This window comes from Hippoglossus stenolepis, chromosome 8, assembly GCF_022539355.2.
Source record: "Hippoglossus stenolepis isolate QCI-W04-F060 chromosome 8, HSTE1.2, whole genome shotgun sequence".
NCBI lineage: Eukaryota > Metazoa > Chordata > Actinopteri > Pleuronectiformes > Pleuronectidae > Hippoglossus > Hippoglossus stenolepis.
The window spans coordinates 18,262,173-18,285,136 of record NC_061490.1 but is presented as its reverse complement, the minus strand read 5'-3'; the positions used below and the strand labels follow the sequence as shown (position 1 = coordinate 18,285,136).

General features: G+C 40.7%; 2 protein-coding genes and 1 pseudogene across 3 annotated transcripts; 1 reads left to right on the top strand and 2 right to left on the bottom strand.

The window, feature by feature from the left end:
* Positions 1-864: 864 nt before the first annotated feature.
* Positions 865-13,058, bottom strand: cops7a (COP9 constitutive photomorphogenic homolog subunit 7A). Of its 2 annotated transcripts, none has more exons than XM_035162734.2 (8): positions 12,927-13,058; positions 7,962-8,084; positions 5,515-5,590; positions 4,708-4,796; positions 3,737-3,939; positions 3,541-3,646; positions 2,766-2,935; positions 865-1,428 (listed from the first exon to the last, which is right to left on the bottom strand). In XM_035162734.2, exons 2-8 carry the CDS (start codon positions 8,082-8,084, stop codon positions 1,389-1,391), a joined length of 807 nt encoding a protein of 268 aa, XP_035018625.1. In that variant the 5' UTR covers positions 12,927-13,058; the 3' UTR covers positions 865-1,388. The 2 variants fall into 2 exon arrangements, with proteins under 2 accessions (XP_035018625.1, XP_035018626.1); XM_035162735.2 differs by having other exon boundaries at positions 2,774-2,935.
* Positions 13,059-13,931: 873 nt separating this feature from the next.
* LOC124852272 lies at positions 13,932-20,183 on the bottom strand (annotated as a pseudogene).
* Positions 20,184-21,348: 1,165 nt separating this feature from the next.
* LOC118113242 (C-type lectin domain family 4 member D) lies at positions 21,349-22,956 on the top strand. The gene is made up of 5 exons (XM_047340852.1): positions 21,349-21,447; positions 21,556-21,795; positions 22,080-22,201; positions 22,295-22,416; positions 22,704-22,956. Exons 1-5 carry the CDS (start codon positions 21,402-21,404, stop codon positions 22,864-22,866), a joined length of 693 nt encoding a protein of 230 aa, XP_047196808.1. The 5' UTR covers positions 21,349-21,401; the 3' UTR covers positions 22,867-22,956.
* The last annotated feature ends 8 nt before the right edge of the window (positions 22,957-22,964 follow it).

The window sequence follows — 22,964 nt, the reverse complement described above, 5'->3', positions numbered from 1 at the left end:
GGCAGGCGGTGCCGCAATCTGTAACCGCGACGGGCAAACAGCAAACACTGATGCAGAGGTTAGAGGTTTGAACCAACGCCTGCGGAGTCATCACTCGTTTACTCACACACGACTCTCCTGTCACTTTCTCTCTACATTACACGTACAGCGCCCCCCCCACCCCCCCTTTCTCCTTCTCCTCTCACACACACTTTGAAAGGTGTACAGCTGTAAGAACTCACAGCTCCAGTCTGCCAGAAAGAAAGAACAAAAAAAACTGAACCAATGTAGCTCAATCACACTGACTGAAATTAACACCCCTATTTATAGAGGTGGGGAGGGAAGTTGGGAGGGACCGGGGAGACGGAGAGAGATGGAGGGTTAAAACGAAACGGGATCATAATTCCTCCGTCTGCGTCTGTCTCACTGGGGCTGCTGGTCATTTAATTGACGCCATTAATGTCAAGAGCGGAGAATTTAGAGAAAACAGAATGGAAGGAGTGAGAGATGGACAGGGCGGGCGCCATGACGGCGATTCTGACTGAGTGATGGAGATATATGGGGGAGGAGGGCAGGCAATTTCAACAGGCAATTTTGACATTGAAATCGAAGCTCTGGGCAAAACATACTTGTATGAAATATGAATGCACTTGTTGTGTGTGTGTGTGTGTGTATGTGTGTGTGTAGCCATGCTGGTTTGCGCACAGGGGAAGCCTCAGCTCTATAATACATTAGTCTCTTTGGGGACATGCCCTAATTAATGGCTTGACCTCCTAACGGGTAGCCCCTTTCCGCGAGTTAACATTTAGCAATGCACCCTCCAGAGATGCTCACTGAAGTGCATTTAATAAAAGATGAGACAGTGACATTAACGAGACAGTCAGGATAAGTACAGGGCGTTGTTTTATTTCCCAACTATTTATATTCTGATTTTAAACATGTCTCAATTCAGCAGAGAGAAGAAAATACAAAGCAACACAGAATGAATCTAAACAAAAACAACATTTTTAAACTGATAAGAGATAAACACACACACGCTTCAAATACACGGATCCTGTTTCTGGTCAAAGACTCCTTCTGCAGACTGCTCTGTCTTAATGTGTTGCAATTGCTGTGTGTGTGTATATATATATATATAGTGATAGTCCACCTGTTAGGTAATTAACAACTGCAAGCGAAGATGTCCCACCCGTCGTATCCATCAGTCAAGTGTGTTTTTCCAAATCCGTCAAAGTGAAATTAGGTGATAAGAAAAGTTCCCATGAAGCTTCCTGGTTTTTAAGTGTATGTGACGAGGGTGTCCGTGAGCATTGGTCACATTGTTTAATGTTTCCATTTGTCCATCAACACGTCCACGTGTCCAATCATCAGTGACAGTGTCCGTCAGTGCCACCGTCCTCCTCTTGTCCTCAGTTAGACTTGGACCAGATCTTCCCACTGCCGCGCAGCCTGAGTGAAACAACCAAAAAAAAGTTTAAAAAAAAAACAACACTGAATTAATGCGTTTTTTAAGATTTATCCCAAAAATAATTTGTTAAAATACCATGTCTACTTTCCACCTGCTCTACTGAAGCAGCACATTACTGATGCACTCTGGCGTCTTTGTGCTACGACATCTAATGAGTTTTCCGTATTTCTGCATGGAAAATTGTTCTCAGTGGATTTCCTATTTCTTCAAATTAAAAATAATTTTTCCAAAGATCCAATTTCTTATGACTGCTGCACTATCAGTCCCGTCCTTTAAATAGCTTTACAAAGAATGGTGTCAAAACTCATTTTAATTCGAGGATTGAGGTTAAGCTATCATTAATTTGGATTTCAAAACATTAAGTGAATCTTCATTTGAATGAAGTGCACTGCTGAGTGATGGGAAATTATAGGGCTCCATGCCTCATCAAAACGTGACAGGCAGCCAGGAAATAATCACTGCTTTCTGTTCGGCAGCAACAACATAAACAGCAGACGAGCAAAGCATCTCGTCTGATCGCTGGAGGGGGAAATGGTTCTTTTAGGAGCAGAGCACGCAGGGCATTTGTATATCCAGTGACATTTTACAATCCTGGACAGATGTGAAATTAGCCATCGGTAATTGGGCCGGATGGAGGCAGAACAGAAAGCGAGTGCCTGATAGCAGGGTGAGAGTACGGGTGCAAAACACTGATGTGCATCTGATAATAAAGACGCTTCATGCAGACACACACACACACACGTGCTCACACGCAGACAAACCACTTACACCGGCAGCTGGTTTTTTAAATGTTTATGGGAAAATGGAAACGGCGATTCTCCGTCGAATTAACTTCACACTCTACAAGAACATTGGACTAATGGCTTTAATTTAGTGTTTGAAGTGTTTGAGTCCTTACAGCGCTGTGGTTATAACTACGTAAATTTGTATTTATAAAGCACCTTTCAAAAGCCACAGTTACAAAGTGCTTTAGAGAACAAAAGACGCAGCAGTGATGAAAAACTTAACAGAAAGAACCTCCACATACAGCTCTTTGTTCCATTTTCACGTCTTAGAGGAATAAATAGCATTTCCAACATGAAAAAAAACAACTGAACTCAAACTTGATTTCAAAGTGCAACAAGTCTGAATAAAACATTTCAGAAAATGCGGCCAAACAGTTTATGTGTTCAATTTGTGAAGCTGTAGAAAAATGACTGCAATTTCTATGCAAAGTCTCAGTGCTAGGTTTTATGTAAAAAGCTGCAACACTAAAGTTTGAATGACGACTTCAGCCACATGCCCACGGTTACCAAACCGGTAAAACCACAGCACTCACCCTTTCACCTTTGAACTCTTTTTGCCTGGTTGCCGAGGTTCCTGGGAGGAGGCAGGGTCTCGTGGCTCAGCAGGCTGGTCTGCGTCCTGATTGGAGGCGGCTCCAGCAGGGGCGGGGCCTGATGAGGGAGAGGCGGCACTGGCCTTTAACGTTTTCTGTAGGTTTGAAACCTGAGGGAAAAAAGAAGGGAGATTAAGAACGGAAGGCTGAACAAGACAGATGAGTTAGAATTGAACATCAGAAAAAAACAGAACAAAATCCATAGTCTATGTTCTGTGTAAAACGTTCATATAAAGTATATAGTAATACTATGATGCTTCAGTAATCTGAGTTATTCATGTAGAGTGAATATCTCCTATGGTTAAAGTCTCTCTGAGTTTCCTTGCTGCGGTTGAAGGACAATCGCATAAAGAAGGAATTGTATAGTAAGAAGTCTGTAACCTTGGAGGATACCAGCTTAATTCCTTCAACTAAGACCTCTTCAAGGGTGGTATGAACAAGAGAAATCATAAGAGCGAGAACATTGAAAACCGGTTTTCAATGTTTATATTGGTCCTTAACTTTTATACTTAACAGACAAAAATAACTTAGTGATATGAACACACTTCTGTAAGACATTGATTGTGAACAAGATGCAGGAAACATGCAGTCAGGAGGGAACTCAAATACCAACAGTAGCTGGAAGCATTGAAACAGAAAGTCACATTCACTGGATTTTCTGGAGTGGAAAAAAGTGTGGAGAGAGAAGTGTCGGCTGAAGGGATGAAGGACTGACCTCTGTTTCCACTTGGACTTTGACCTTCAGCTGGCTCTCTCTGTACTGGTTGGCTCTCGTGACCTGCTCCTCGATACCGCACAACACCGCCTCGCACCCTGTACACCTGGACAGGAGCGGAGAGACTTTTAGTTCGAAGACAGATAATTAAGGCATAAATCTAAAGTGCGCACAGACACACAGGGGGCATACTGACCACTCCTGCAACGTGTTAACTATGTTTGGGAGCTCGTTGGGGCCGAGGTCACGGCCCACGCTGCAGTCGACCTCCACCTGCTGGTTCCTCTGGTCCAGTTTACCCTGGATGATGTCACAGTAAACGGCGTCGATCAGCAGGTCCTCCAGCTCCCGCACATTCTTCAGCTCCAGCTGCTGCAGAAGGAGCGAGTACGGCAGGCACTGAGGGGAAAAATACACGAGAAAACTTTAATCCTCATCTTTCTTAACCAAGGTAAACAGAGAGAAAATTGAATTCCACTTTAATGGTTTGATGGAAAATGACAAAAAAAATGCTACGGTGATATTGTCACTGCCAGAGGAAGCAGAGAGGAGAATTTGGAATTTAACAATCCTTCACAGGGCAATTAGAGAGTTCAAGAATACACGCAGAGAAAGTAGTGACATATCACAGAGAATAACAGGGGGCAGGAGTGAAAGGAGTAATGGTAATAGAAAGTGAGATTAAGTTTAAGAAAAAAAAGGACAGTGCTGGTGAGAATAATGAATCAATTATTTATCACGAACAGAGAAAGAAAAGGGCATCTTGAGACGAAGGTGCAGCATGGACGGAAGGTGTCAAATGAGAGATGCCTTTAAAAAAGAACAGTTAATACTTTATCATGCAGATGGAGGGAGGAGTAAGATATTTAAAATGTCAGCATCAGTAGTTGGGCTGGAAACTTTTTCTCAAGAATCCTGAGGCTCGTCTGTGGCTTTACTTCTAATTTAGCTGATATTGAAACAAATACAAAAAATGGATTATGCGTCTGAATAAAATAGCAAAGCCACATTTAGACGCAGTGAATTTAAACTGTGAATACATCATTAATATCTTGCTGTATGACGCCTGGAGCAATGTGACGGTGGCAGAAATTAGATTTCTATTTCTATTTTTGAAACAAATGCAACATTATAGTTCCTCTGCACTTTTCTGTGGAAAAAACTAACCTTGAGGTTGGAGGCCAAGCTGATGATGGACAGATGACGGAGTTTGTTTCTCTGTGCGGGGGTCAGCTCTGGAAGAGAGGCGGCTCTCTCTACAGCCGCAGACAAGACAATAAAATAAAACAAAGCAGTGAGTGTCAGTTTTCTGAGGGTCAAACAGTCTCACGTTGTCGAGGCCCTGCTTATTAATTTACACATGGACATGCAGGTGAGAGTGGAGCTGTTTAAGCAGTCAGAGAACACAGCAGTGAGGAAGGCTGTCTCCAGCGACTGCGTCTTCTTCTGCCTTGCTCCCCTGGTGACAGGACCCCCCCCCACTAGACTGCAGCTCTGACAGCTACTCTAAAAGGGCTGCACTACAAAACTCTGTGAAAGTAAATGCGCTGTCTGTTGGCATGACTCAAAAGAGAAGGGAGCAATAAAGTAGGCTACAGTCTTTTTTCAGGCTATTGGTTGATATTCAGTACAAAATTAGACATAATTAACATTCCACTTCTTGTTGAAGCTTCTCGATGCATTACACAGACGGCAAATTGAGTCAGAAAAGATTAGATTATTGTCCCTTTGTGCCAGCACTGCAGCTACAGACACCAGCCAATCACGCAAACGCTTGACAAAAAGTTGCCATAACAGATAAAAAGTAGTCGAGTAATTTTTTTCCCCGTGAATAACCTGCCTGCAGTGTCTCAGGTGAGGCCGTTTAAAGCCTCTGTGTCAAGGTGCCTGCCTTGCAGCAAAGAAATACAGCTCATAATAAAAGAGTCACAGGCTGCCATATTACTTATTTACACTGTGCTGCCACTGCAATACCTTTGTAGTCGCAGTAGGTTCCATAGGCAAAGAGGTTCAGGAGCTGGTACATTGGTGCATGAGGACCATTCTCCATCTGTGGTTATAAGGAAAGATGAGAGAAAAGAGAAAACGGTGTGGCAGAAAACAGAGGTAATTAGATGGTGCAAAAAACAATGCAACTGAATTTTATCTATGCACACTGTGCAGCTCTGAGAGGTCATGCTGAGACTCGGTGTGAGTCGAAAAGCGAGACCACAGACCTGCATAAATTCAGACACATTTGAATTAATCACTAAAGGATTATAATCACACGCCTGGCATCAAAATATTTCCACAGTAGGGCTTCAACAATTCTGACCCTGACACCCAGACCTGGATAAAAACACCTGCAGGACGATGGAACAGCTATAAACACACTGCAGGTGCAGCCTGTTGCGTTCTTTGAGGTCCGATTGACCTTGATGGTCATTTGGACTTTGACCAACAGTCAGTGTGTTTGTGTGGGGGAGAGAGGGAGAGTGAGGCAAAGAGTGCTGTCCAATACCATTCTGCAGTTTCATTAGAAACATTAACTATAGGATTGTACCTGCACATACAAATTCTCTTTCTGCACACACAGCCCTCCCTCTCATAGGGGATGAGGGAATGACTGAGAGGGGATGGCAGAATTAACAGGTTATAGAAGATTATTGGGTCTTTTTGGTTAAATTTGCTTGGCATCCTCATCCATCATAAAATAGGGACAAACTTACACATAACTAGTTAATTGTCTAATAATTGCATGTGTCACATGACTATTTTGGTCCAATCATGAGTGTTCTCGTCCGTGGTAAAAGTAAGGATGGGTTTTATTAGTTCAAGATGAATAATGACCCTGAGTTGGAAATACCAAGGTATAAACCACGTATGTTTCAACCTGTTTCACCTGTTCATCCGAGTGTTTACCAAGACTAACAACTTAAATGAGCCTGGCTGCAATTCATCTGATTCCTATACATGTCATGAGGATTGTCTGAAAAGTACCAAATGTTCTCTGCTGTTGAACCTGTTTGAAAAGAAGACACCTTCAGAAATTAATGCATTTATTCACCCTGTGAGAGGAAGGCTGTATGTGAGGAAACACAATGTTATCAGCTCAACAAAAACATCAGAAAAAGAATGTGTTGTGAAAATTAACGTGGGAGCTTTTAAACTCCTTTGAAGAGTTTATTGTTGTAAACAGTTGAAAATAACACACCTACTTAATTAGTATTAATGGCTGCTTTAATCATATTTAACTGGACCTGCTATGAGCAATTAAAATTCAGGACAAATAAATTACATATTCAAGCAGTAAACCACAGAGGGAAACAGAGGAGATGGGTAAAGCTTTGTGTTAGAACAACAGACTTGTTTCTTATTGCTGTGAGTTTATATTGTAATGCATTTTTATAATTTGGTGCAATATTACATATCACTTAAATATTTTATTGGTTTGAACCATTTAAACATTTCCCCACCATTTCTTTGTCCCTGGCTGCTTCTCTTGTAGTCAATAAATAAAATTGTTGCAAATTGTTGTTTATCAGGGATTAAACTTCAGATGTAATATCTTCTGCACACACTTTTACAGCAGTGCCACCTCTCTTCCATTGTACCTGCAGCAAACTGTGGTGTGGTGCTTGTAAATATGACTACTGCAATTAGACTGTTGAGCTCTTTCTTTGAACAGTTGAACAATGATGCTGCGGAATCACACTCTACTATAACAGCAGTGTGTGACTCTTAAAAAAAGGGTGTTGACTGTGTATTTTCATGCAAGTTTGACACATAACATAAGCAATATGTTGGTGACGTTTGAATTTGATGGCAGCATCACGCCTAGGAAATCTTTATACAGATGTGTTAATTGGAGTTGCGACTTTGATAACATCATTGAGGGCACAGATGTAGATGCATTTCCATGTTTGCAGATGATGAATATGGTCAAATTGTGTTCAGGAAACACACTTGTGTTGTTGCTACTTGAAAAATGTGGTCACATAGACTCTGTTCCGACCTGGTATTAACATCCTTCCTGAGTGAGTCATCAGACACATGGGTAAAAACAACATCATTTGATCTTTGCAAACACTAATTACGTACATCCTTATTTGCATGTTAGACGGGGAATTGAGATGCAATCACAAGTGGACACAGAAGACACATTCAGGACGCATTTTAATGCCACTGTGAACAGACATACTTAGAGCTGCACAGTTGTGATCGGATCTTCCAGGACGGATGTTAATACCAGTTCTGAACAGGGACATAATCAGTTAACCCTCTGACAGTGGTTTAGTTGATCAGATTCTCAATGTGTCTTGGACACATCATCACTTGTGGGATTAACTGTCGGGCTGTGGTTAAGATGGACTTTTATGTCAGGCATGACTAGGTCTTAAAAGATAGGGGGTGTGAGGAAGTATCGGCGAGCGTGTGTTTACCTCTCTGACATTAGGCAGCTCCAGGATGTCAGAGAAGACGTACAGGCCTGGGGTCTCCAGCAGAGAACTGACAGCCTGGGCCAGTGCCGGGCCTGACAGAGACAGGAGCTGCTCCACCTCCATCTGATGCAAGCGGACACAGACACAGTTAGCAGGTTAGACTGAGGTAAGCTTGAGACACACACGAGTGTTCCACAGTCATCGCTTTGCCTCTGTCCTTTTATGGTGATGGAAAAATGGCATCTGTGCACAACATGTCAAAATCTTCAATAAATATATTCTGGTAACAATCACAAAACTATCAATGATCACTTAGACTCTACAGCTTCAAACATATCATGTCAAACCCTTTGAAACACAGTCCGGCCACTTACGAACAAACAATACTCTCCCCTCATTTACCGTCTAACAGCCGAATAGTCTTCTCGACCAAAGCACTTAACCCTCAAATTACCTGGAGAGCCACTCAAATAGTGGAAGAATAGCCGGGTCGCACCAATGCGGGCAACAAGGGGAATGAATGTGAAGCAGATCATGTATATTCATCAAAAAACATTTCCTGCATGAAAATCTGCTTTGGGCTGAGGGCAACACCAGAATAATTGCCCACGTAGTGAAAGGAATATGTAAGTGCCTCGAGTAGATATTTGTACTCAACAAAGTGCATCCCAGTAAACAAACACACAATCACAAACACACAAAAACCTCCTATCAATGTTTTCATCACTATGGTCTAACTCTTGCTCACGCACAAGTTTTACAGGGAAAATAAATTACAAAAATAGCACAGCTGGATGTCAGTTTGATTCCAATTTCCAATTCAAAACTGTCTTAGCTGACAAACATCCCAATGTGAGGAGATGTCCTTTTGACTTTGATAGGATATTTTAATATCTTAATCCCAGTGGACACTTCCCGGGACACAAGGGAAGTTGAGTCTTACAGACGCATGATAAAATTATTGCAAATGCATCAGGCCAGTTTCATTACCTGAGGCCATTTCCTAAAATTAATTCATCTGAGAGTCTGGATGTAACCACGGCTCAATAAATGTGTAGTCTGACTGGCTCTTACTCACCACAGTCAGAGCTGATGTGTTGTATCATCCTAAATGGGATGGATTTAGATACACACAGACGTCTTCCATATGTTGTCCCACTGGACCATCATTAAGAAGGTCCAAAAAGCATATTCCCAGGTAAGCTGAACAGCTGAGCAGGCACGTGCCGCAGCCAAACAAATTAACCTACACTCTGTTTCAGAAACAGACCCTGGTTTAAATTCAAGTATTTATTTTAAAAAGTCAAATAAAGTTCTGAATCTTAGGCTGGATCAATGTTTTTCTTCTGGATTTAAAAAGAAGGTCAAACCCTGACTGTGTCATCTCATCAGTCAAAAATTAGTGGAGGAAAATGGGGCCGTGGTAATTTTGATAGACTGTAAATAAAGACGGACGACGCGCTACCTCCCACTGAGCCACCATCTTGCACATTTAGAGCCAGAGTCTGTGCAGTATTGATCAAGGGATGGAGCCACGGTTGTGAGGTCTCACCGGTATATGCACTGAACCAATTGTGGGTCAGTCTCAGCTGTCAATCATGACATTTCAACCCATTTTTATAGGAACTACCTTAATTTGACAGAAACCATCTTTGATGTGAACTTTGACTTTTTAATTTGGTCCATGTCCCATCCACTAACATGGCAGTGAGAGGATTTATGATTATACTGCAATCGAGATGCTTTGCCATCACTTTTGTGGGGTCTATCGTAAATATGCAGCATGCAGCTATCAGACACAGATTACCTTGGTGACTACTGAGATCAAGAATTAAACATAAACCATAAATAAAGTAAACATTAATAAAAAAATAACGAAATTAACTGATAGTATTTCAAGGTATCCCAAAGCACAAAAGGACACACAGTTACTTACTGTGATAAACTGCTTTGTCATGCAGTAATGACCATAGTCCAATTACCAAGTGTCTCCGCGGGTGTTGAGCCACCTCGTGCTGCCAGAGTAGCTTTAATGCATCTTGACATTGATTCTACAGGTCTCTGGACCTTACTGGAGGAATAGACATCATTTTTCTAAGAGAAATTCCCTCGTGGGTTTTTGTGATGGTGGTAGAAAACAACATCTAACATGTCGGTCCAAAATCTCCCAAAGGTGTTCATTTGGGTTACGATCTGGTCATTGCGAAAGCCACAGCATTTGATTCGCATCATTTTCATACTCAATACGTGCACTATGGATTTTCATCCTTTTCACTAATGTATCCTTTAATTCGTCACCCATCTGTATATTTAACTGTGTATCATGTCAGCATAGTGCCAATACAAATAATTTAAATTAAACTCTATTCGCCCAAGTATCTTCTGTTCTCTTTTCTGTGGTACAACAGGCAACATGTAACCTGCGGAAAACATTTTACATTGTTTTATTGTAACTTGTAGTTACGAGCAGCTTTATTTTTAAAATAGTTTTAGAGATTCAACAAAATAAAATATAATAAAGGAATAATGAAGAAGAAGGAAGATTCAAGGCTACTAGGAGGAAAATAATATAAAATTGGATTTGGCAGTTGGCAGCTTCCAGTGTTGTACAAACTCACTAAACAGCACTCACATCGATAGACTCACAGCTCTATTAAGAAGTGAGTCATCCATTTTTTACCATAATCCTCTTCAACCAAAGGGACTTTAAATGGCTCAAAAAATCTCTGCGAACCACTTGGAAGATTGGAGAATTTACTGAAATGAAGTGAAGCGTGCTGAATACTTTTAATGCTAAATTATGTAATGTTTCAACAGATCTGGGGACAGGTACTTTTATGTGTGGTTTCACAATGAGCAACTTCAGACTGATATAACCAGCAGTCACACACTACAAACTCATACTGTACAACTAAACATTGTTCAAAAGCACAAAACATTATCAAGGTTATTGTGAAGGTCTCAAGCTGTTAAAAAATTGCAGAAACGCTGTGAAATTAGGTAGAAAACCATGCACAAGCATATGATACAGAAGATATATATATACTGCACAGTCAGAGACAAAATGACACTAACAACCTTCAAGCTACTTAGGGGAACAAAATGGAAAACTGTATCTTAAGGGGTTTTAATTGCATGTGGGCAGCAGTAATGAGATTATTGCAATGTCACAGTAAAGTGAAAAGATTTTTCTTTTTTTATTGTACAGCTATAAAGCTTAAGATTAAAGTATTGGAGCAAAAGACTGGTTAATTGAAAAAACTTTCTATGAGTTATTTTATACACAGGAAAATAGGGCTGCAAAAACCTGTGTGTTACCATCACAACACTAAAGGCTGGGCTCAAATTAAGATAATAATCCTTTATTAGTCCCACATTGTGGGAATTTGCCATATTACAGCAGCAAAGAGAAGAGTCAAAAAGTAGACATCAATAAAGTAATAATATGTATAATATATATAACATTCAATACTTAAGAAATGTAAAGAAATATACACATAGAAATACTATTACCTGTGATGTCACAATATCATTGTTAATATTATGAGTGTTAACAAAGATATTAGGGCTACAACACAATTGTTAACACTAATTTATCTTTTAGATTAATTGACTAAGTGCACTTATTCAGAGAAGGGTGAAAAATTCTCAGCACAATTTCCCAATGACTACATTTCTTGTTCAGCTTAATACACAGTGAATAATAAATTGACTTTAAAATGCTACAGAGCAGAGAAAAGCAGGAGTCGCTCAGATAATCAGAAAACGTTTCAATGTTGCCAGTGATGCATTACAAATTATTCAAACTATAATTTCATAACCAAAACAATGTCAATTAACTTCTGCACTATAAATTTTACTGTATTAATTTCAGCATCAATTGATTTTGCACAACAAGGTTCGCAAACAAAAGCACAGCTCTGATGTTTTCCACTTTGTGAGCAAGAGTGGGGCCAGAACTTATAGAAAATGTCACGTTATTGTTTCTTACATCAGAAACTGAATTTAGCTCCTGAGTTAAGGTTGTGGTTTTAAACTCTTCTTTAAAAGGGCTTGACCCCAATCTGAGGTCAATCCATCATGTGCTATACCTCCTCACTGTGCTTACACAATGCACAATCATTATATCGATGTGTATTGCACTTTTGTTGAATTGTTACACATCAAATTTACGAGGCAATAACTATTGATGTTGTGTTATTGTCCAGTCCGAGTCGTGACTGCAAATGAAGTGAGGGACACCATTTTTAAAAAAGCAAAGTACAAAATACACAAAACTCTGAAAGTGTAAACGATTTACTAGAACTTACATCAGGTGTATTTGGCACATAGTTGCACCACCTCCACTCTTGCATGCAAACAGAACAACAGTGGGACTGTGACACTACTTTAAAAGGTCTGAAAAAGACTTAAATGTACTAATTGACCCTGTCACATAGATGATTTTAACCATTGACTGTTAAAATTTGCGATCAAAAACATTATCAGGTATAACAGTAAATACATAGAAGATGTGAGGAAATGATGGTGAAATAAGGTAAATCGAAGGTAAACTAAGACTCACTCAGTCAAACCGCATCAGCGTTAGCTTAGCCGCTAAACCACCCGGCTAACTTTAAAGCTAATTGTCGTATTTGGCCGGAAATGCTACAATTGACGAATGAAGAGCTGAGTGCACAACACACGCGTGGTTTCATGCGGGAGGCTGCGTGCACGTTTACGCTTTTCATTTAGGTTTTTGCTGTTTTACTTTATCGAAGCTCAATTCGTCATGCTAGCTCGGCTGCTAGCGGCTAACGAAGCGCAAGGTTTCGGCTCACCGCCGGCGTTAGGCCTCAGACCAGTTAAAGCCTCCCTGGTTGTTTAAATAACACCAGCGCACAGTGTAAATACACAGGAAACGCGACATGAGCATTAATGTCGGCAATAAACGTGTTAAAACGTTAAATAAATGTGTAGATTTACCTTGTGTGTGTTTGTAGCAGATAGACCGACGTATGTCAGCGCACATACGACAACAAAGCAGCGTGTCCTCTGATTGGATAGTAAAGGGAAGGAGGCGGGACATGTGGCGCCGCCAATCAACAGCTGTGTCCTTCGTTGAGGGAGAACAGCGTCATCTAGCGGTGATGTGATATATATTCCACCGGGATCAGACCCCATGTTTAGAGTGGATCCAACTTGAGGTTCGATGCCCTCACTCGGTCCTAAACTGAGAGGTGAGGGGGCAGTGAGCTACGTGGCCGAGAGAGATCAGAACTCTGCAAATTGAGAAAACACAGGCAATTAGATAGAACATGTGCAAATTAAAAACAACAATGTGATACAAAAAGTCACAACACATGCAAATACGGAAATATGTTGCAAATTTAGAAAACGACCACGTAAATGTTTCCAGGGGACCCAAATAAGCCTTTTTCAAGAAGTGGTTTAACCTTCGATTGGACGGGTCTCCCTGGTGAAGAAAAGAATAGAAAATATTTGGTCTTACCCGGAAAATAAAATCATATAACATGTCCACAATTTACATCTCATCACATTACCATGGGAGATCTTACAGATCCAGAAAATCGAAATAACTTTGATGAAAACTCTCAAAAATAAATAAATACAATAATATAATAATTGATTATTAGTAGACCCTCTCCTGATGTCACTATCATGTAAAGTGTCCATCTTTTAAAAGTGTAAAACTAATGTACATTCTCTTTTGATATAGGGTTTTTCCTTTTGAATTGATTTATAATTAAACGTGTGCATTAGAACAATTAACACCTTTAACTCTCAACACTGTAAGACGCCCTGATTCTTTGATATTTGGGCCGTCATAAAAAAAGACTTTTTGGACTGTAAAGCATACATTTTATTTTTTGTGATTCAGAATACAATCCTATTACTTTCAGGTTTTTCTTTCACCACGCTGAGCAGTTTCCAGACAGTTGTGCAGTGTTTTCAGTTGTATATGAGGATTCAGTTGAGATGAATTGCATTGATCTGGCAGATTCGTTTATAGATTTGATCTCGAGGAACATCAAACCTTGTCTTTGAGTGGCGGTCTGAGGTGGCACCGTCGTCTCCGTGTTCCCGTCGTCCTGACTGCTGGTTATCTGGCTCTGAGCTCCACTGATCCCAATATCTGTGACAGGGCGAGAAGACGCAGGAAAGTGGGAGAGATAGGGCGAGCTATAAATTACAGCTGTGAACGTCTCTGACAACTGGGAAAAACAAGCTCACCTCACACAGCTCGCTGATTTATTGATGATGAAATGTTGGAACTCACATTCATCTCAGGTTTTGCTGCAGAATTTCTGACTTTTACACCTTTTTAAATGTCATGAATGTCTTTTTAAGTGGCATATTTGTGACTTTTCATAGCTTTAAGGTGGTAAAAACGTGTTGGTTATTTCATTAGAGATAGTTAAGACTCTTACTGGACGGTTTATTCATGATCATTACTTTATGCATGAGATGTTAAACGTAGTTCATTTGTGTTCAATTTGTAATTTTGTGTTGTGGTGTGTTGTTCACTCATTGCCACTCTCCTTCATTCACTAAATAAATCAGCCTGATCCAGTAGTTGTAATCACATCCAACGATTCTCTTCACTTTCTTTTTCCGGAGCGTCCTAGAAATAACATACATTTATAATTCATTCCTTAACCCTAAAATTTTAAGCCAAAGCTAATTTCATTTTTATTAAAATAATACAAATTTAAATATCGACCTTAAGACGAGACAAAATGTCCTTATTTAAAAATAGGTGCTCTCTTATGGTCTAAACTCAAATTTAATCACATAAAACATGTTTTTAATTATTATATTATTATTATAATTAGAAGGATCTTCAGAGTCACAAAATCCAGACCTTTAACACTTTAAAGGCCTAATGTATAACTCAAAATCACAAAGTGTACAATGGCATATTTGCATACTTAATAGACAACCAGATATATTTTTTGTAAAAGGAAACTCACAGGTCTTATAAACAACTCTGTGTCCCCCACTGGATCAAATCAAGCACTGAGTCTGTTCGCACTCACACAGTCCTGAGCGGTGGGAATACAGTGAAGTGAACTGTGTAGGAGGGACATAAGGTGAGCAGAGCCTTTAAAATATAGGCATGTATATAATGTGGAGAGTTTACGGACATAAGTGGCGAAAAACAAACCACTCACAGATGACTCAGTTTTTCTTTGGTAATATTTGGATCAGTAGACCGTAGTGTGGAAAGCACAGAGATGAATAACTTTAACCTGCAACAGGCCTCAAATTAAGTTTAACCTCAATTTTCAAACCCCAAATAGCCTCATTTGTTCATGTTCCTTCCTCTTTACACACACACACACACACACACACACACACACACACACACACACTGCACAGACACACACTGCACAGTAACCCACCCAATTAAGTGGAGCGAGGAACACCTGTGCTGGTCAGAAGGGCTCTGCAGAAGAGTTCATTACGCTGCTCACAGCCACACACACGCAGAGTAATGGTTTCACCCCTGACTGTGTGTGTATGTGCACAAAATAACTCAACAACGCATGGACAGATTTTCACCCAGCTTGGTGGGCATATTACACGAAGGGTATTTCCAGATGAGACATTTTTCGTGCTGATCGGTTTAAAGTCAAAGATCAAGATCGTTAAATATACGGACCAAAAAACCACAAAACAAATCGTCCGAGGTATCTCCTCAAATATTAGTGCTAGAGAGATGACGTAAAACTTGTATAGATGGAAAAATAATAGTGTCGTCAGGACACACACACACACACACACACACACACACACACACACACACACACACACACACACACACACACACACACACACACACACACACACACACACACACACACACACACTCACAGACACAGGTACATGCTGTTCTACAGTGCTGGGTGATGGCCTCTCATCTCTGCACAGCTGTCTCTGCTCTTCAGTCAGTCCAGCTTGTCACGACTGAAATAGTAACACTGATCCCTGACATGAAGTCCTGCTTCAGGACACTGCTGAACTGTTAATGAGACAGACAGAACAAGACAAAAGGACGAGGGGGAAACAATGAATCAAAGGCAGCGGGGAAAGGAGGTCATGCACATGTTTGATCCACATCTTGTCCCCTCTCTTTGAACAGCTCTGTCCCGGGGTGGTAATGTCCTGACACAACTGGATGTAACGTTTCTGCCAGGAGTTCAATTTCAGAGAGAGAGAGAGAGAGAGAGAGAGAGAGAGAGAGAGAGAGAGAGAGAGAGAGAGAGAGAGAGAGAGAGAGAGAGAGAGAGAAAGAGAGAGAAAGAGAAAGAGAGAGAGAGAGAGAGAGAGAGAAGAGAGAGAGAGAGAGAGAGAGAGAGAGAGAGAGAGAGAGAGAGAGAGAGAAAGAGAGAGAGAGAGAGAGAGAGAGAGAGAGAGAGAGAGAGTGTGTCGCCAAAATTGTTGCAGTTCGTCTTGAGGGGAACATGAATCTTATTTATTCATCCAGCAATTGTTGAGATATTTTCCTGAAGACTATAAATGTCAACGTGAAGATGTTACTACGGGAGAAGTCATGTGAACATCAAAGTGAATAGCACTCATCCTCTGGGGACCTTGACTGTCTCCGCAGACAACATGGCAGCGCGGTGTTGATATATTGGACCAGATCAAAATGACAGTTGTGTTTTCTAACTCACCTCTATCTCCTCCCTGTGATGGTCCTGTGGATATTTTGTGAATCTCTGTGTGATTTTATTGCTGATGTTTCTGGAATAATTGAGTTTATATGAGCTCCCTCGCGGCTGTAACAAAATGATCATTATACTATGTGAATATCGTCTGGTTTCTTCTTCACATAATTTTCCAGATTTGTGTCTCCTTTGTTTATGTTGCCACTTCCCCTTTGCCTACTGAGACATTAATAAGTTATAAGACGACTAATTCATGTGATATAAGTCATGAATACAGACAATGATTGTAAATTGAGGCTATTTGGCTTTTATCAAGAGAGACAGTATTAATGACAACACATACATACAGATATAAACTAATTTGAGGAAGGAACTGAAAGTCAATCATTCATTGAGCATATTGTTAGGTGTTTTATCTTAATTAAGAGTTAATGTGTTTTACAAATCTGTTTTTCTAAAAATTAAATGGTGGCTAATGCAAAGATTTCACAAAAAGCAGCACAATATACCATTATTATCAGCATATGTTCAAATGTGCTGATTTGTTTTAGCACATTTCTACATTCACTGTGTTGTGTTGTGTTTCCACCTGTGTCTGTTGGTTGGTTTGTTGGGGGGATTTGGGAATAAGCCATTAAATGTTGCAGATCAAGGGGCATTTTGTTTTCACTTTTGTGAACTATGTTTTTTGACAAATAGACAAATGACAAATGACAAATTGGACCACTTTGCCTTTTTTCTTTCATATTTCTACTATAAGAACAAGACAATCCTGTGTAGGATTAATCGACCTTGACACAGGAGCCGTTCTAGTTACCTCCAGGAGGTACGTTTTCACCCCTCTCAGTTTATTTGATGGTTGAACAAAACTACTTAACAGATTCCCATGAAACTTAATGGAAGGATGCGTCACGGAGAAAGAAAGAACATAATAAGTTTTGATCTGTACTAACGGACCTAACAAGGATTTTCCTTTTTCGCTTTCTTAAAAATTGCGGGATAGGTTGTTTTTCTTCCATTTTCACCAATTTCACAGGGAATAATACATGAATCCTGAGGAAAAAAAGAAAAGAGGCATATTTAAGTGACAGATTTTTGTGCAATTTGATGCAGATCCAAAAGTAAATATTTTGATCAAGAGGATTTAAATGTGCTTTAATCGGGGGACTGCTCGGTCCTTGGTGGAGGGATGTGCTCTATTTAGTAACATTCTAGTTTTGAGACTGTGCTTATTTGTAACAGCAGTAAATGTTAAAATGTGCAAAGTTGTTATGGCTTATTTCAACATTTCTCTTCGTACTTACTCTAAGTTGTAATGAATATTAGCTAATTCATCATGATATAGTACATAATGTTCACTTCTATACCTTATTCACATTGCTGAGTAAAACCTTTTTTTTCTCTATCAAGTATCTTATAATAACAGAAGATGTTTCTCTTTGTGTTTGTGTGTGTGTGTGTGTGTGTGTGTGTGTGTGTGTGTGTGTGTGTGTTTGTGTGTGTGTGTGTGTGTGTGTGTGTGTGTGTGTGTGTGTGTGTGTGTGTGTGTGTGTGTGTGTGTGTGTGTGTGTGGGTGTGTGTGTGGTGATACATCAAGCACATACAGTCCCAGTGGTGTTTGTTTTAAATGAGCAAGTGTCCTCACAAGCACATTAACAGGCAGAGCTGCCAAAGACCGTTGGCCCAGCAGGAAATATATTTCACAATTATGGACTTTTGTGCTTTTTTCTATTACATGACCCTCACCGGACTGGAGAGAGAGCACTTTATCTTTTTTATTGCCAATTATAGTTGTCCAAAAGCACACTGAGCTGAAATAAAGAGAGAACAATCAGCCGGCCGGAGGAATAGAGTGAGACTTGCAGAAAAAGAGGCCGACTGCGGGAGCGGGTAACACGGGGGGTTGAAAGACAGTGTTTATGCTCACAGTGAGTGTGATGTTGTCGCAGATGGAGGCCAAAAAAACCAATAAGCATCAGAAGAGCAGTTAGACTCCTCACACTCTCAGCGCTGCACTTGGGTCCCTGGGAGCCTGATTAGATACAAAACAGTCCACAGCATGGTCGCTGTCAATTCAGGTTTTCTTTTTAAATCCTCTGGCGGAGCTTGAAGAGTTCAGACTCTGAATAACAGGAGCTTACAGACCTGCTGCAGAACCATTTGACCAGAATTTAGCTTCATTTACTTTACTCAAATTATAAACTGTTTGCAGAAAATCTAATCAAACAGATTCTCTCTTTGTCTCACAGTGTCACATACTCGCACAAACATTGAAACATATAGTACTCATGCACATAGTCAGTAATATAATTACTCATAGCATTCAGGGCAGCTGATTCATAAGCTTTATTTATTGATGGCTATTGCGGCATAGTGAGGATATCAACAAATAAGGTAAAAAGTGTTTCAGAGACAAATTACCAACCGTACCTTTAGTGGATGGGACATGGACCAAAGTAAAAAGTTAAATTACGTGTTAAATACAATTTCTGAAAGAGGATTTCTGTCATTTTAGGGTAGTTCACATTACACTGATAAATGTTAAAGTGTTTAATTTTTCTGGTAAGTTTGGTTTTCATAAGGTACTTCAGGCTATGTGTAAAATAGGCTGGAAAGTCATGATTGACAGCTGATACTGACTCATGATTGGCTCAGGTGAGAGTTTGATACCGGGGGCTTCATCCCACGATCGCTGGCTCCAAATGTGCAAGATGGTGGTGTCTGGGATATATTGATTTCATGTCTGGAGAGTAGGAGGAATCGATCATGCGTCGTCCATCTATATTTACAGTCTGTGGTCTGACTGGTGAAAGACTCAAAACACCCGAGGTCAGACGACGATGATACAAGTTAAAGATGTTTGTAAAAATCTTCATCAGCAAAGTTGAATATAATCACAGCTTTATTTTCCTTCATAATGTGTGTGCTGAATCACCAAGTGGCATAAAAAGGAAACGTTAAGAGCAAACCTTGGTTGTTGTTAAGTACCAGAGTAAATGTACACACTTGTGATCTTTGCCACACGAACACATAAACCACCGTGGCTGTGTCGGAGGACAGGCCTGTTCCCTCCAGGTGTTGGCTCCTCTGTGAACCCCTGCAGACAGCTTTGTTTTTTTTTCACTCTCTCCTCTGTGGTCTGCAGTGTCCTTGTTAACGCTCTCGCTTTGTCTCTCTTTATGGCGGAACTCCTCCGCTCCCTAAAGGCTTTTGGTGTCTCCTCTCTCTCCCGAGCAGCAATATTTCTCCTTGAAATTAAATTTGTTTCCGCCCGGTTGATTTATCGAGCCACGTCCCTTTGCCCGCAACACTGCAGCAGTGTTAAACAAATGTCCTCAGAGAAATGCTGTGCTACACCCACCAGCCCACCCCAGAAAGAAAAACAAAACATTTTTTTGTTGAGTGTTTTCTGAACAAAAGGAGACAAATCAATCCAGGGTTTTCGTCTGTGTGGTGGATTTCAGTTTGTTGCATTAGTCACTGTCATTGTCAACCTGACAAATATAACATTGCATAATCCCAGTTGCAGATTCACCCTTTGGCTCATTTTGGAGTGGAGCACAGATTCTGGGAATGACAGATTTTGGGCAGCTGTGGAGAGCTCAGGGGGCGGGTCGTCCACTAATCGGACGGTTGGCGGTTCGATCCCCTGCTCCTCCAGTCATCATGGTGAAATGACCTCGGGCACCCTGACTGCTGTCCTGGCAGTGTCTCGTAGCGCTGTGTTAATGTGGCTTGTACTGTAAAGCACTTTGAGTGGTAAATAAGCCTGGAAAAGACCTATATAAATACAGTCCATTTACCGTCTACCATTACAGATTCCTCATACATGACATTATGTGAGAATAAGATGCTCAACAGACCAAAAACTTTCTAAACAATACTTGGAAAAACCTTCAACTCCCTGACATTAATTAAAAAAAGACTGGATGGTGGACAGAGTTGTGACAGAGAAGCATCTGCCTGTTATTTTTTTCTAATAAAATACCAAACTCTGAATCAGTACAGACGCTCTGACGATAAGAATTTGTGGCGATGTGCAAACACAAATTTTACTCAGAGATAAACAACGGCACAGTCCTCCTCTGCTTTAATTAGTTTTGGTTTGAATAATAAAACCTCGTGAAGTACAAGAGCTGACAGTGGCTGCGGGAATAAGCTGCCAAGAAAAAAATAATAAATGGGACATGTCAAAAAAAACAACAACAAGTTGACAGTTTTTTGGAGCCACAGAGTGGGCATCTGGTGTGTGTGTGTGTGTGTGTGTGTGTGTGTGTGTGTGTGTGTGTGTGTGTGTGTGTGTGTGTGTGTGTGTGTGTGTGTGTGTGTGTGTGTGTGTGTGTGTGTGTGTGTGTGTGTGTGTGTGTGTGTGTGTGTTGTGGTGTAGAGGTGATATTGTTGCAGCTGCTCTACTAACGGAGAGAATACAAATAACCCTCAACAAATGCAGGCACGCACTACACCGATAAATGCTGAATCACAATTTTTAGGCCTCCATCTTTGCCAAGGAACTTTGCTCATTCAATGGTAAATAACGCAGAACCGGCAAATGTTTGTTTATGTAATCTAATCTGATCTGGTAGCTTATCAAAGGTTTGGCTTCACAATATTGCACCATTGGATTTTCCCAGGTTTTGTCAGATAGGCGGCCGATCTGTCCGGAAGATTTGCGCAATCTGTACTTTACGTTCTCTTCTCTTTGTACACAAACCGCTCTATAAAACATCCAGAGGGCAGAGAGAGAGAGAGACTTGGAGAATCTGTGATGTCCTGCAGGTCGACAGCCACAATGAGCCTCATCAAATCCAAAGGTAAAGCTCCACTTACAAAGTGTGCAGAAGGGATGTGTCTGTATGTTGGGTCTGCTTGCCTGTCCGCTAATGTCATATCTTTTTACCTTCTGCTATCCGTCTAACAAGGTGCCCTGGGAATCAGAGGCCGCGTCCTGCTCTCTGTTTTCATGGGCCTGTTGGTTTGCGGCGCCGTCTCTCAGGCCGCAGACGCTCCAGAGGAGGAGCTGGCCGAGCTGAAGCAGAGATTCGACTCTCTGAAGAATCGCTACAAACTCCTGTGTGAAAAGTATTCCAACCTGGCGACCAACTGCTCAGCACCAGGTAGTGTGCTCTTCTCTTCCAGGCTCCAGCAGATGGTGATAGTTAGTTAAGCTTTATTTTAGACTCATAGGTCTCAATGTCTGTCTGAAATATGAAATGATATATGGGACAAAATGCAGCACAAATATATGGCAACACAATCATCACACTTTATGAGTCCACATGGATTAAAAGCAGCTTGATAAGCTTGAGCAAAATATTGAATGCATCATTTTATGCCACCTGAAGCTTTTTTAGTTTTGCACGACTATAACTACAGAAGGCTCTCAAAGGTTTAACCTCCTTTGTGCACGTATACACAATCATTTGTTAATATACATTGTTCTGAGGTTGTACGTGTTCGGATCAGTGCTTCCAAATCAGCACTGACAGGCAGGACTGGTTAACCAGTAAAAGTATTTGTGAATTAAATGGCACACATCTTGCCATTTTGACCACAATGAAACAGCACGTACGTGTGTTTGTGAATTGTTTATGCTTTTCTTTGGCATTTCAATGTATTTGTTCTCAAAAAGGTTTTAAATTTGACCGAAACATCTTTTAGGATGGTGTGGATATAGAAAGCAGACGGATCGAAGGGTTTTACACACACTACTGGATTGGACTGACTGACGCAGATAAAGAGGGAGAATGGAAATGGTTCGACAACTCAAGACTTAATAACCCGTAAGTTTGTAATGATTCAAATGCTGTTTCTACACTAACAAGCAGCTGAGTTATGGGTTTAATGACTCATAACCTTCCAAGCAGCTGCAACATCTGCAGATCTACAGAGAGAGAGAGAGAGCTGTAGGAGTTATAGAGTTATGATGAAGACCTTGGTTTAGGTATCACACACTTAAAAAGATATCATATATTTCACATGTTAAAAATATAGGCAGTTACTATATTAAACGGTGACCTACAACTGCAGGGCAATAATTCAATCTTTTTTCTTTCTTCCCAATTTGAAGATTTTGGGACAACTTGAAACCAGAGCCAGACAACCACCTGTCCGGTGGGCCAGAGGGCGAGGACTGTGCCGTGGTGAACAGCCGCTCTCAGAAATGGTACGATGTTCCCTGCTCCTTCAAGTATCCTCGGATCTGTCAGATGGCGGCCAAACCCCTCCACTGACACCAACCTCCACCCCCACCTCCAAACCACTGCAGGGCCACTCACGGAAAAAGCTGATTTACTCAGGACCCTGTTTTAGTTTAAGAAATAAAGTATCA

Coding starts and splice junctions, on each gene's coding strand:
- cops7a (XM_035162734.2), bottom strand. CDS start 8,084: ATGGAGGTGGAGCAGCTCCTGTCTCTGTCAGGCCCGGCACTGGCCCAG. Junction 4,797..5,514: donor AACCTACTGCGACTACAAAG/GTATTGCAGTGG, acceptor CTGCGGCTGTAG/AGAGAGCCGCCTCTCTTCCA. Junction 2,936..3,540: donor AAGTCCAAGTGGAAACAGAG/GTCAGTCCTTCA, acceptor TTTTTCCCTCAG/GTTTCAAACCTACAGAAAAC.
- LOC118113242 (XM_047340852.1), top strand. CDS start 21,402: ATGTCCTGCAGGTCGACAGCCACAATGAGCCTCATCAAATCCAAAG. Junction 21,796..22,079: donor CCAGCAGATGGTGATAGTTA/GTTAAGCTTTAT, acceptor CATTGTTCTGAG/GTTGTACGTGTTCGGATCAG. Junction 22,417..22,703: donor AACTCAAGACTTAATAACCC/GTAAGTTTGTAA, acceptor CCCAATTTGAAG/ATTTTGGGACAACTTGAAAC.